Source organism: Varroa destructor, unplaced genomic scaffold, assembly GCF_002443255.2.
Source record: "Varroa destructor unplaced genomic scaffold, Vdes_3.0 BEIS01000007.1, whole genome shotgun sequence".
In the NCBI taxonomy this organism is placed as follows: Eukaryota; Metazoa; Arthropoda; class Arachnida; order Mesostigmata; family Varroidae; genus Varroa; species Varroa destructor.
Window position 1 is genome coordinate 17,325,332 of NW_019211460.1, and position 14,495 is coordinate 17,339,826.

General features: G+C 41.9%; 2 protein-coding genes across 3 annotated transcripts in view; both read right to left on the reverse strand.

Moving 5' to 3' along the window:
• LOC111253729 (putative G protein-coupled receptor No9) overlaps positions 1 to 14,495 on the reverse strand; it is a 158,316-nt gene that overhangs the window by 49,188 nt on the left and 94,633 nt on the right. The window lies entirely within an intron of this gene.
• On the reverse strand, positions 6,902 to 8,423 carry LOC111253730 (uncharacterized). Its single transcript, XM_022813587.2, has 2 exons — positions 8,289 to 8,423; positions 6,902 to 7,982 (listed from the first exon to the last, which is right to left on the reverse strand). The coding sequence occupies exon 2, from the start codon at positions 7,931 to 7,933 to the stop codon at positions 7,070 to 7,072; it is 864 nt and encodes a 287-aa protein (XP_022669322.1). The 5' UTR covers positions 7,934 to 7,982; positions 8,289 to 8,423; the 3' UTR covers positions 6,902 to 7,069.

The window sequence follows — 14,495 nt, forward strand, 5'->3', positions numbered from 1 at the left end:
TAAGCTACATAGCCAATAGCGCTAATATAACGACGCCAGTGGGATCAAGATATCGCCGTTGCGAAGGTCAAGAATATACTCAGTGTTTGCAACAAATGTCAACGCGCAGAAATATGGCAGAGGCGTACTTCCTCGAAAATAAAGACTGCTTCAACGGTTCTATCTCAATCTATTTTCCTCTTCAATAGTATGAGTAGACCTTCATATTCATCGCTGCAGAAGCTCTCCCTCGAAATGAAGTAAACTACCAGTTGTACTCTATCAGATGTACCTGAACTTCCCTCCTTTAAGTAAACTGACAATTGCATATAAGAGCCTCCATTAGGACTGTGGCCAATGTATAATAGCATTACATTTATGACAAAGAACAATGGGTCTTCTAATGTACCATATGAAGTGTCGGGTATTGTGTACAAGTGCATAAAAACGTCACAGCAAAACAAATACTATATATATGAATAAATGTGCAGGGACTAGTATCGTAAAGATGCTAGTCCTTCGTATACTCTTTACCGTTGCCGTATGTCACAACATTGTTCTACGCCTTCAGTAGGAAAATCCTGGATACAGGGTACTAATACTACACGACATGTTAGCGGTCGAAGAACTCAATCTCTGACTTTCCAGAAACGAATTCCCGTTACATAAGCTCAACTGAAACTCTCCAATTACCGAATGTTTAAAAATGGCCATAGGGTGTAATAAGAAGGACTGTTTCTCGTGTCTACGTGACGTTTATCACATGCCTAGTTCAATCTGTATCCCGTAGAGAACTCTGAGAAGATGGCAATACTTGTTACTACTTGCAACATTTTCATTTAATTTGAGAAACAAAGTTGCCGCCGGATCTCTGCACAAAGTGTGTGGTACTGAGCATTGCCCTAATAATTTATTGATCCTACCCATATGAAATGAACTAGCTAAGTGTTGCGTCAAACGCGAGGATAAAGATGATGGACGGCAATATTTTTAATTTCTAAAAATATCTTTAGAACCTATATTCACACATTTCCGGTAAAATTACAGGAGAGGGAGGGAGGGAGGGAGGGAGGGAGAGAGAGGAACACAGTCCACTAAACCTATACCTCGGCAAGATAATGTGCTGGTACTAGTGCTCCTGTTTTTCTATCAGAAAAACAGAGCTGCGGGGCGGACTGGTATGACGTTAAACGTTAACTTGACGTCGAACTTTTCGATACAGTTCCAAAATGATGATTGTGACGAGTTACACAAATCAATAACCAACACGAAGAACTATCAGAAGCGTTAAATAAAAACAAAACACAGTAAACGTTTCATTATTATCGTAGTTACTATAACTAATGGCGTTAAACAACACCACTGTAGGAAACACAGAACACAGAGAGTTTTTATTGCCACGTATATTTCAACCTCAACAAGTCTCATGACTCTATCATATGCCTAACCTCACAGTGGAGTGTCACTTCAGTCTTAGGTCCACTACCCTTATCTTTGGCAGTTAATTTCTGATTTAGTTAGAACGACCTTAGGTTGCATACCATCACCTGGTGAGCTTTCGCTATCCTATTGATTCTGATAACCACCTGGCTAATGTCTTTGGCCGTCGATGTTGGCATCGTTTATAAAGGAAGTCGTCTCCGTTCTAGAAGAAATAATTCGCGTTATGGTTTCGTTGGATTGTACAAAGAGAGAAAGAAAACTATGGGAGTCGATCTTTCGACCCACTTACGGACTTCGAAGATCCGTTCTCCTTAGCCTGAAGACTAGGCATACAGGTACAACATAAAACAGGATTTCAGCATTAATACCGTTACAAAATACAACAAGATTGAAAACCTGATACAAATGAACGCTGGTATAAAATGGAGGACTAAGAAGCTTATACCAGCCTAAGACGAGGAACGCAGACACATAATACAGGATTAAAAAATTAATCCAAATGCAATATACAAGGTGTCAACGTTGGCGTCATCTGTGATGGAAGACGCCATCTTTTATGCACGAAAAACTGACATAAGATCGAAATTGATACTTTTTTTTTTGAAATTTCTTTTCTGAAACTGTACTTTAACGTAATCAATTAAATAAATACATTCACTGTGATTAATGCACCTGTGAAACTTTGGGATCTTCCGGCAATTGCGTGTCTACGTGTATGCGCCATAAGCCGAAAGTTGCCGAAGCTTTCGTTCGCTGCATTTAAAACTAAAGTAACAATGCACTGCTCGCAGCTTTCGGCCACCGGCCATCGAAAGCCGAATGTGCTTCCACAGATCAGCCACATCATCGCCCTGGTGGCGGAAGGCAGTAATCATCTAATTTAACAATCACTACCAGTTTGGTCCCCACGCTTGCGGCGATTCCACCTCACGCCGCGATTGTTTTTTCATGCTCTTTCATGCGTCTGCTGGCCTATTTTGCTTTGGCCTGCCTGGTCGTCATGGTCAGGTCGCTTGATGTATTGATAAGCCCAAAAACGCCTCTTTCGGATGAGGATCTCTAGAGTTGATTCAATTGGCGCATTCGTCTCCGTTCCCAACAGTGCCAAAGCTGGAGAACTAGAATACGAGGCTCGGGATGTCTTTACGGCCACCACCGAAATCGGCGGTTTACGCAGTAACATATAACAGCAAGAATTGATTATGCAGCTGTCATTCCTGAGGCTTAGCGCGTGTTCCGACCGATAAGAAACGCGAAGAAAACTTGTATACGAGGTGGACTGTACTTGAAGAATATCATTGGTGATATCTCGACGTTTTGTAGAAATTAGTTGTGCAATTTTCTTCTGTACGTAGAACGCGTTGAAAATAATGTTGACATTAGTTACAGATAAGGGCCAACCGATAAAATATCTAAGTTGAACTTGTTTGTCGAGCATTATTCTATATGTAACTAGAATGGCCTAGGATGCAAGACTACATATCGATACGAACACCGAATGAAGCACGTCTCGGAAATGTTGCTCCCATTGGAGAGGTCAACGAAATGTAGCCGGGTGATTACACCTCGCAGCGGCATCCACTTCTGATGAGTGCTCGTGGCCAGTGTTTAAGTCGTGAAGTTTCGCGAAGCTGAAGTTACGATGCTTTTAGTTTACTAATAACGCATTTAAGTACCTCTGTCCATACAAGTATCGATGTATCCAGCGGCCACGTCGCGGTTGCTTGCTTTTTTTGCGAGCCTACAACTGACGATGCCTGTCGTTTTTCGGTAATATTGAGGAAATTACAATAAGCTTAGTGGATAAAGATCTTCCTTTTAAAAAAAAGTTTCGTTATGCAGCAAGTTATTGTGTAAATTGTAAAAATGGCAACCAGTCTATATATATTGTTTTTATACATGAATATTTCTGTTGTGTCTTGATTGGCTTCCACCTTTACTATATATATATATATATATATATATATATATGCAAACGTGGTGTCAGGAAGAAATAGGAGGAAATATGACAAGTTCTGCATATTGAATACCAAATTATTTTCATGCTAAAAAAATTTTTAAAAATCATATAGAGAAGAAATTACCTTTTTATAATAATTTTTTGTCATTTTCGGTGCAAGGTTGCTTAGTAGCTATGTAAAAGCTTTATTGAATTGATTATGGAATTTTTAAAATAAAAGTCCATCTCTTTCAGTGGACTTTTCTTTTAAAAAGGGCAGCGGGGTCTCTATAGATAGCGGAAGCATCATATAATAGAAAAGAAGAAGAAATTATAGAATGACATAGTCCCAAATTGTCGATCGGCATGAATATTCAGGTCCCTAAGCCTCGGTGTCTTCAGACATTGTGTAAACGTGATGGTAAGGTCAGATGGTATCACCTCTCTCCGTTCCGCTAAGCCTCGGTGTCTTCAAACATTGTGTCATAAATTTCTTCAAACATTGTGTCATAAATTTACGATGGCCATAAATCAGCGCCATTGTCGGAAGAGCTTTTAAAAAAATATAATCCCGTCAATGGAATAGTCATTCGATATCCCGTCAACGACACGTAAATACCATACAATTTGCTATTCCCTTTATTGCATGTTTTACCTACGATACCCTTTATAACCGGATTACGAAAACGCACAGCTTCATAATCTTGCGTAACAATACGTTATTGGAATTGGATTGGATGGAATTGGAATTGGAAAAAGATAGCGATATTGGAAAGATTACGAAGTGACCAAAAGTTGTTTTTGCCTTCCGCTATTGTTGTACCATTCCGGGAAATCTTCGGGACATTTCAAAGTCTTTGATAATCTCTATTGTGGACATGTATGTATGTATGCATGCATGTGCGCCCTGTGATCTCAGTAAGTATAATCAGTCTGTTTCTTCCTCGATAGTTTGGACGGCGTGTTTGGTCACTCGACCAATTGATCGCATTTGTCATGGTATTATCCGTCATTTCGACGTGGCAGGTGGTCGGGGAACCGTTTCTGTTCGTCAGCTAACCAATCGATTTGTCCTCTTGATTAGATCTATTATTATCTATTATATTATCGACGGCCGGTAGAGCGCCGTCTCCCTTTCCCACGATAATTTCCACCCTCATTAACCTTCCGGTCGTAGCAGTTATTATGGCTAAAACCCGCGCCACGGTCATGGACGTCTCTTATCTGCCGAATCTTATGTGCAAGCAAAGGCACATGTGCGACACTCCTGTCACCAGACGCCCCAGTTCTATCGGCTTTACCTGTGGCATCACCGTAGACACCTACGTAGCCACGTGTGCTCCCGTCAATGCTGCTCCATCCAAACCAGTCAATGTCATCATCGTAATCGTCCAGAATTAAATCGTCGTCGCCGTCGCCGTCGTCGTCTGCGTTATAAATGTTAAAGTTCAACTCGTCTGCATAAAGTTTATCGTTATAATCGCCATAAGCACCATTGTTATCTTCGTCGCCCGCGCTAATTAAATAGGCTGACCATGTATCAGGGTCTACGTTTGATTTATCATAAGTTACTTCAACTTTATCTTTCTGTTCGGTTCTTCTCTTCCTATGAACATTGTCGCTATCACTTGCAGAATCCTTCGATTGCTGGTTCGACCCATAAGCTGTTCCTCCGACGACGTCCGCAAGCTCAGGCGACTGAAATAAACGGTAGCTTCGATGACCTAAGCGATCTTTTTCCAGCCACGTGTCTTCCTTGGATTGCTTAGTCGGGCCGAAGTTCGGAGGTAGGGCTGAGAATTTTCGACCGTCTTTAGCACTTGCGAACGGCAGCCTCTGTAGATGGGGGATTTTCGCTGACGGCCCAGAGCGAACGAGAGGTGGATTCGATGGATTAGCAGCTACCAGCCCATCTGGAGCGCTCGCATCTGTATGTCTCCTCTCTTTTAGGTTGTTAGAGTTCGTATATTTAGGGAGATCGGTGCTGGGAATTTCGCTGTCGTCATCAGCGGTACTCTTATCAGCGTGAGTGTATTCAATGGGAAGCCGCATCAATTTTGAAGGTTGTTGATCCGTCGATACCTTATCTGTGCTCGGTACGTTAGCCGCGGCTGTCCTTCGCTTAGTAAAAAGCTCCGATGCAGGTCGAATCGTCCGCAGCAACCCGATAGCAACAGAGAACTTGTGCATCCCTTCATTGCCCTTATCGATATCAGCAACAACAACACCGGATGTAGCGTTTACTTCAGTCGCACTCACTTGAACCGTACACACATGACCAAGGGCTAGCAAAACTACAAATAATGACAAAAGCGTATTCCACCTCGATTTCGTTTCAGGTGCAATCGAGGACATCGTTTTCGGACAAGCATAAAGGCACGAAGGAAATGATGTACACTTATATATTCCTCATATGAGAAGTAATTTAATGGCAGTTGTTGTACGTTACGAAACGACTATCTTTTCAATGGCGTAAGCTGTAGCTCGCTTCTTATACGAACGCCAATTACGAATTAAAAACGGATATCAGTTAGGATCTAGCTTTAACTAATAGGGACTCAAGGTTCACCCTGCTCGCTTGTTCCTAGCTTTGTAGAAGTAGGTTCGACGGGCTATTTCTTATTGCAACAACGATGCAGCAGTGATTCGAACATCGTAAATATCGAAAAAAGGAAACTCTCAAGATCTTTTTATGATTAGTTTGTTATCAGTTATTCTGTTATCAATGCGAGGATCTCAATGCGAGGAATTGCAGTACCACTTGCCACTCCGCTGTGGAAAAGTCGACAGTCCGCTATTTCGTTATACGTTAATATATATATATATATATATATATAACGTTTAATATATATATATATATATAACGTATAAGGAAAATTTTCGTCTACAAAGTGTTTTAGTTCGGATGGATATTCGTCAAAATATTAAATCTCTGAGATGTATCATCGAGTTGTGTATCGAGCCTTTATTACCGACCTATTGCTATTAACATCTGTGCGTTTGGGTGTTTTTTTTTTCGTTAAATCAGGCTGGATTACTGGACGAAATTAGAACAAACGGACGATAAAGCGCAGATTCTTGCCAACTAACAACTATTAATTTTTAGTAGGATATAAAAAGCACGCTATATTCATTGACTTGCCTGATTTAGGTTTGGTGCCTGGTTTAAGGCCTGCGTACATTTCCGCGGTGAGCCATTGTCCAGATGTCTCTGTATTTATACATAAATTCGAAAATGCACGAGTTCAAAAAACGGTTATGTAATAATATACCTCTCTATGGGTTAGGCGCCTATTCTGGCTAGGTTTGATATCTTAATAAATGGCAGGAGCGATAAATCTTAATAAATGGCAGGAGCGATAATAAGTTAGCTCACTCAATAATGGTAGCCACTACGTGGCAAAAGCTTTTTTGACAATTTTTGCCACGAAAGGAACTATAAGGAGGATGGCTTCCTATAAGGAGGAGGGCTTCTTTCGTGCAAAAACCATCGTTAGTTTACCATCGTTAGTTTTCACTAATTGCTTAGAAGTGACATAATTAAGGCTGACCCTTTTGATGACTAGATTTTTAAGAAATTTCTCTTTTCTGTCAAATCAAATTTGCTCAATCATATGTAATTTAACGCGACAGATTTCAAGGTCGAAGCATTGCTGTCCCTGTGCCCTTGCGTCCGATGTATTATCCTGTCCTATCGGTGTTCCACGCTTAGCGTCTTCGTGACCTTGCTCTGACCGACTCTTGATGTCTCTGTATCAAGGCAGCGTCGTCACTTCCTGCTAACCCGTCCTGGTCTCCTCGATGGACGCCATTGAAGCCAGGCTCACCGCTTTTCCAGGTATCGGCTTTTTCGTCCAGCGCCAAATCACGGAAATACACAGCTAATGGCTCGTCACCGCCGATTAATTCATTGGCACCGTCCGTTTCCTGAGGATCGTCCCGAAAATGACTGAAACTCTCCTCATCGTCATCGTCCTCATCATTGTTATCGCTGCCTTCGCTTTCATCTATCCCTTGTCTATCATCAGTGTCCTCAACTTCACGTAATTCATCGCCGGGGGAGTCAAATTCCTCGATCTTTGCTGGGCGTCGAAGTTCAGATGGAGGTAACACGACCATGTTGACCGATCGGACCGGCCTTGGCCGGCCACGACTATTTGTATTGTTGCGTAGGTCGCGTAGCACTGAAAGCTCGTTCTTTAGTCGTAGAGAATCATCTATTGACCCTTGCTCCACTTGGTTAAATTCATTGGCGGTATCCGAACGAACATAACTATACGTGTCTTCGTCTGGTCTCAGAGCGACGCTTTGGTTTGCAATGTGTTTCACTATTCCGGATAACGGGTACGTCAACAGCTTTTGCAGCTCGGACAAAACTGTTCCTTTTTCACTGTCGCTTCCAGTAGCTGCCAGAATGTGTCGCAGTGACAGGGTCGAATCAGCCAACTCCGCGGGACGAACAGGTTGGTCTAGGGCTGCGATCTTTTCCATATTATCTCGAAGTACAGGGGCGGCGTCCCCCTCCACCCCAAGAGTCAGTATCATCAGGACAGAGATGCTAAAAGGCGACATGGCGCCTCGCCTTCACTCCGAGAGACGAGTCTTATTTCTCGTTGGCTTTCTGCAAAGTCGAGCGAATTTTATATCGAAGCTTACCTATCGTCTACTTGTCTACTGGTGGATATGAATTCGATCATTTTCTAGACAGAAACTGATTCAATCTTTGTATGGCGCGAATTCATAGAAGCAATTACAGTACATCGTACTGCCTGTCAATGATTCGAGCAGATGGTTGGTTTACAGGCTAACTTTGCAGATCGACTGTGCGGTATCAACGATCGGATCCTATGATGTGACAGGATCAGAAAAAAAATCAGGGGTCACCAGATGAAATAACGCTGCGAGACAAAGTCATTACTGCTGTTACCTCGTAAGAACGATGGTCGAAACGTCGAATACACATTATTAGTCATCGGTAACTGTCGTATTTAGTGCTTTACACGAAAAAGCGAAAGTTTTACGGTGCCAATGGGTGCCCAATGCCCAGAAGTGTACAACAACTTTGTAGTGTTGAGGTCGGTATATGGTTAATGTCTTTATATATTAACGAATTTAGACGTTTTTGCGAAACCTGTCATTAATCGATAAGAAGCATGACTAGGAAAGTTTCCCGTATCTTGTATCGCCTATAGTACAGCGGTAGTCAACAAAATAAACGTTTATTAATGGACGAAATATTTGCTACTTATAAACAACTAAATTAGGGATGATAGCACTTCCAAAGTCGAAATATTGGCGTGATCATTGTGATCTGTTTTGTATACAGACAACACGAGCCAAGCCGATAATGCCTCATAGTCGATCGAGCTTCATTCATTAGTTCGTTGCTATTCCTAATTGTCCCAAATCGTCTGTTTCGTCTGTACCCTTACTTGTATTGCTTACTTATTCACCATGACCATGATCCTTAATGGCGGTTGCGATACACTTAATGCCAAACATCGTCTGTGAAAACCCAGATGTTTTTTTTTTATTTGAGTCTTCTGTCTCTGCTGCTGGCGCTACCAAACGCGCTGGTCGTGCCAGCGTCCATTCGACGCTGCTTTTCACCCCAGGTTGCGTCACCTCACCAGCCACCGCGTTGAAAGGCTATGCTTCTAAGAAAGGAAGGTGTCTACTTTTGAGTCTTTTGATTTTGTGCCTCGTGAATTGAAGTAAGACCTAACTGAATAGCGGCGTCGGATGAATACCGCAACGTGTTACTGTCTAGTAGCAGCAGAAGAGATAGCAACGGCGAGGTGGCAAACACGGACGCGCAAGAAAAGGTGGTAACTGTAGCAAACGTAGCTGACGTCACCCCTAGCGCTTCTACCCCACAACTCCAGCCCACGTGTGCAATGCGTTTGGATTTTATTGTTTCCGAGTGCTTCGCTAGGCAGCCGGGTGTTCCGATGCTAGTCTTCTGTTCGTTTGTTGGTTTTATCTGTTCTCGGGCACCATGTTTAATGGGGGTGGGGGACGAAGAGCCCGGGGGCAGGATAGATTATATTAGCATATACGTATTTTGGCGTGGGATTCGGCCTCGAATCGGGAAGGGTAGCAGAAATCCAGTTAGCGAACTACGCCCTAACCAAGCTAACAGGTTACGACCAATTGTTAGGAAGTGGGTCGCTTACATGCGAGAGGTACGGGCGTATTATAAATACGTAGAAGCGGCCGCCCGCGGTGAATCGAATTGCCGGGGGCTTTTCTCGTATACACTCACATGTCAGTGGGCTCGTGGCGTTCGAGCTGTCTAGCTGGTTGTCTTTCGGTTAAAGTGCAGCTTCTCCGGCCTCCATCTGCCTAGCTTTTTCACGTTTCCCCGATTCTACACGTTAGCAACAGAGGATATATTATACGTAAATAAATGGGTAATATCATACGCACGTAAGTACATTGGCAATCTACGTAACGACCGTTGAAGCAATTGTAGTTGCTTATGGAGGAGCACTCATCTGCTTAAGTATTGCCCAATCTCAGCACAAAGCTAATCCAATGGAGAAACACGATGATTAAAGTGTTGAAATTTGTGCAGCTTCAGAGATTTATTCATAGTTAGACGTAGTCCACGGTTTTTTTTAATAGGTAAGAGCTTTTTGTTGATTTGCGTTAAGTAAACAGTTTGTGTCCATTTTACGCTTTGTTGTTGCCGACTGTTCGTCGCTAGGACGTATCACTAAAAGCTACCCGATACGAGTAACATATCTGCATTATATAGGAAGTTTTCTGCGAAGATCACACGTAAACATTTCGAGACTAAGTAGAACAAATATCAGTTCGGTGAATGAATAAATATATAGTAAAGAAATTCATTGGCACATTCTCATAAACGAAGACTCACAGCATCACTCGCACCAGAATTGATTTGGCCTTGTGGTGTTTTCTCTGCGAAACGGCTCCGTTGACTTTGTTTAGCTCAAAAACGAGCACAGTTTGCCTAGTTCATTGGCTAGTGAGCCTACTTTTACTCATAGAGAACCTTTGACAGTGATGGTGGCACCGTTCATTGCGTTGTCCTTTGCTGTTCTCCGCCATCGACCTCCTTAAGCTAACTGGATGGTTAAGACGCTGGATTTTTTTCAGAAAAAAAAAGAGAAAAATCTGGACTAGAACTGAAGAACATTGCAGCTTATATGGTCCTCTGTTAGTGGAAATAACGACAGTAATACGCCTTAAATAAGATAGGCCTGTTCTGTGTGCAGTTGGTACATTAGTAAAACTGTCAGACACATACACACGCGCACGCGCACGCACGCACGCATGCTAAACAGAACAGCTTCTTCCGAGTTGACTGATGTTAAGACGTAAGGTTCAAGCGTGCTTTTGGGTGAGCAATGCTAGCTTCAACTTACCATTTGTTCGCGATTCTAGTATCGGCTAGACGTCCCACCAGTAGCGTGTACGGCAGCCTTCATTTGTCTTTTTCTTTGTGTTTGTTTGGGTCGTAGACTGTTGTAGGCTGAAATCAGAAAGCTTGTTGATCCTACCTGACCATAGAGAAGCTATGACCTAACGTGAGGCTACAAAGAGAAACATCGTTGTGTTCGTCTAAGGTGATCAGTGGTTGTGAATTCTTAACATAGACTGACGTTGGATCAGTCAGACTCATCATGCCGCCCGCTAATTATGGACAACAGTCAAAGTAGGACCTGATATACCTTTTGTATGCACTTAACATATTCTAAGCTCGTTCCTCTGGCGCCAGACGACAAACGTTGCCCTACTAACGTGTGCCTAACTAAACAACATAACGTGAAAACAGAGTCAAGATCTTCATGATTACATTTTTTTTTATCTGGAGTATATGTCAAAATCGTAGCAGCAATTAATGCGCGGTTTTCGTACACTACACAAATGACGATACACAATATAACCTGAACCTTCTTTGTCTAAAAACGCTATATTCCTAGAGTTGAGTCCTTTTACTCGCCGGACAGTAAACCTGAGATGGCGTAAACGACGCGATCATTTCGTGATAGATCCGATGTGCATGCCTGTTCGGCTGTTCTTCCAGCCGGCGAATCCTTGTAGCGCATCAATATACATGCGGTGGCGGTAATCTGCTTTTCGATGTACTGCTGATTATCAAATTAGGACGCACACAGCTCCTAGCTAGATTAACCGAACCCCTGATCCGTATTAGACACCACCCAGCCGTAAGCAGAGCGGACAGATTCTGCCGTCCCAGAAGTGGCTCAGAGCTGCGTTGTAACAAGTGGTAATTATTTTCGTTGTAGCTACTATTCGTTCTCTTACTGTTGGCATTGGTGGACAACCGCAGTGTGGATGTGCCATTTCCGTAACGGATATCACTGGGTCTCAAGAATGTAGGCTTAATAAATAAATCCTCCGTATATGGCGTAAAACGTTTTGCGCCATTACGTAGTTATTGTTTTTGTATAATTCATCTTTTTCATATTTTTCGCACCGATGGGGCACACATTAAGCAGTTTGCAGATAGGTGTACCGGGCGTATTCGCTGAAGAGACTGACGTTTATGATCGATATATATATATATATTACATTTTCGTTTTCATATTAGCAGGTCAATGGGGAAATATCGAAGATTGGCATTAACGGCTAGGTCTTATATGTTTCCCATGTGCCTTTGTGAGCATACATTCTCTTGCTTTGTAACGAGACAATACATTCTATCGTGGAACAGTTGTTACGGCTTGCCCTAGCACCAAAGAAATAATCTGGAGATGCTTGTTGAAGGTTTTCGTCGAATCAGTCAATTTACATAGAATCGCACGTTAACGAGCGATAATAACTTCTGATAGGCGATGATCAAAGCTAAGCATATTTTTAAATATAAATACTAAGCCGTTGACTTAAAACGCTGTAACTTAAGTTCCAGCCACGTCTCCAGCGTGCCGAATTTAGACACCTGTGACTTTGTGTACAGTGGCTATGCAAAATAGACGCTCCGCCCAAATAATGCAAGATATAAAGTGTAAATAAAAAGCAGACGAACGTGCCGACGGGCGGTCTGCTTTACAAAGGCTGAGCTACTAAAATGAAAACATTTACAAGGTCGGCAAATACGCGAAACGTTCGCATATTGAAGAAGCGTCTCGAGCAAGCCCACTACCATGGTCCAGTAAATGTTGTATAATTTATAGACTCGTTTGATGTTAAGGTCAGCGTTATTATCGAGCCAGCGGTATGTGCCGCGTCACTTATGATTAACATTTAAAAACATTATCTTATTACATAGCTCTTATTCTTGTCTAAGAAAACGATTCATATTATACTTTTTGTAGTCGGAATTGCAATGTACTTCATAGATTTTTTGTTATTTAAGAACAGGAGCACTTTAAAGTTAACTGTAGTAGTTTAAGTGTGGCAAGTCGTATTATCCTAAATGAAAAGAAAAAAAATATCCTAAAGAAAAATCAAAAGGATTCTTCTAGCCAATCAGTGAAACCAATGTCCATTTCGCGAAACGTATTATACTCGTTCGAACGAAAAAAAAAGTCCTCGCTGAAACCCATTGTAGGACGTAATCTATTCCAATACCAAAATAACTTTAAATGTTTTCTTTACACTAAAAGCTGTAAACAAGTGTCATTCCGGAAATCCAAGGCATCCAGGGCAAGGAGAGCTGAATGGTTCTAGAGCAAAGGAACATAAATCCTATGTTATATCAATTCTTAATATACGAACGTATCGGTTAACGCATATAAATGAATGGCTTTCTTTGCCGTTGTGGGGGGTTGGTCCATTCCAGGGCTAGTTCTTGGCGACCTGGCCTTTGCTTCTCGAATCCATTACCGTCGCATGTATGCAACCAATCGTGCCTCGATCCCGCATACTTCTTGTTCTGAGACAAGCATGAACGCAGTACACATTACTGCACATCCGACATTTCGGGACGACCGTTCTGCTCACTAGATCAGTAGCACTATACATATGTACATCCGGCTTTTTATCTTCCAACAACAGATCTGTGGCACTACAGAAAAAATGAAAAAGGCTAAATAGTGAAAGTGGTTACGTTCGAGGAAAGTTGTTCAGTATATCAATTTTACTGCATCTACGTGCGATTTGGACGGATTAGATGCGTACTGCATCAAGTAGCTCTAGCCTCCTTTAAACGAGGTGTTGGAGTGTCACATCAGTAGCAAAATAGACAATGAAAAAATCATAGAGCTTGTATGAATAGATAAACAGCGCTTCCGTAACATGTTATATTACGAGACAGAGGTAAGCAGCAGGCAAAGACGAGGGAATGACCGAAAGTTCGACAGAAGCACACGACTGACGGTAATTTAGTTGGCAGAGCCAGCCGCAGTAAAGGCCATAGACAAACTAAAACATGGGCATGGTCATCGGGCCCAGCAAGTGATTCGGGAACGAAAAAAGGACAACGCAGATGTAGCATGAGCATCGAACAGACTATGTTATGTATACAAGTCGCAAAGACACAGCCATAGATTAATAGCGCGCGCGTTTAAGCGTCACTCTTTACACACACACGCACTCACGTAAAGCCCTGTGTCGTATACACACATTATGAAGGAATTACGTTAGAAATAGGAATTTTCCATATTGCATTGATATATTTCGTATGATTTAATGTAATGATCGTTCTCATTACGTAAAGGTTATTAAAGCGTAAAGGTTATTACGTAAAGGTTAAGTTATAGTTTGATATGGGTCCTCGATATTAAAGAAGGGGATTCATAATGGGGTATCAACGAACACCATTATAGGGTGCATTATAGGCGTATTTTTCTTGTTTTACTGTTGACTGTTTCGAGCAATAGAAAATAGAAGGTGGAATATCAGGCAAATGTATCTCTTTGAATGAAGATAAACGGATTTACAGATTAAAACCAATGAAGTGCGACTTTTTTCTTAGTCACATTAGTAAATATGAATTATCCTGCGAAATACTTTAACAATGATATGAGTTATACGTTTCATTTATAACTTCATTACAAAACGTCCGACGCCTTCGTATGCGATTCAATTCCGTTCATACAAGCAACTTAAGCGCCGCCGAGTGCCAAAGGCGGGGCGTTCTCTAATATATACGTGTCACAGCATAGGAATAAGCAGCTGTTGGAAACCGTAAAACGAGACA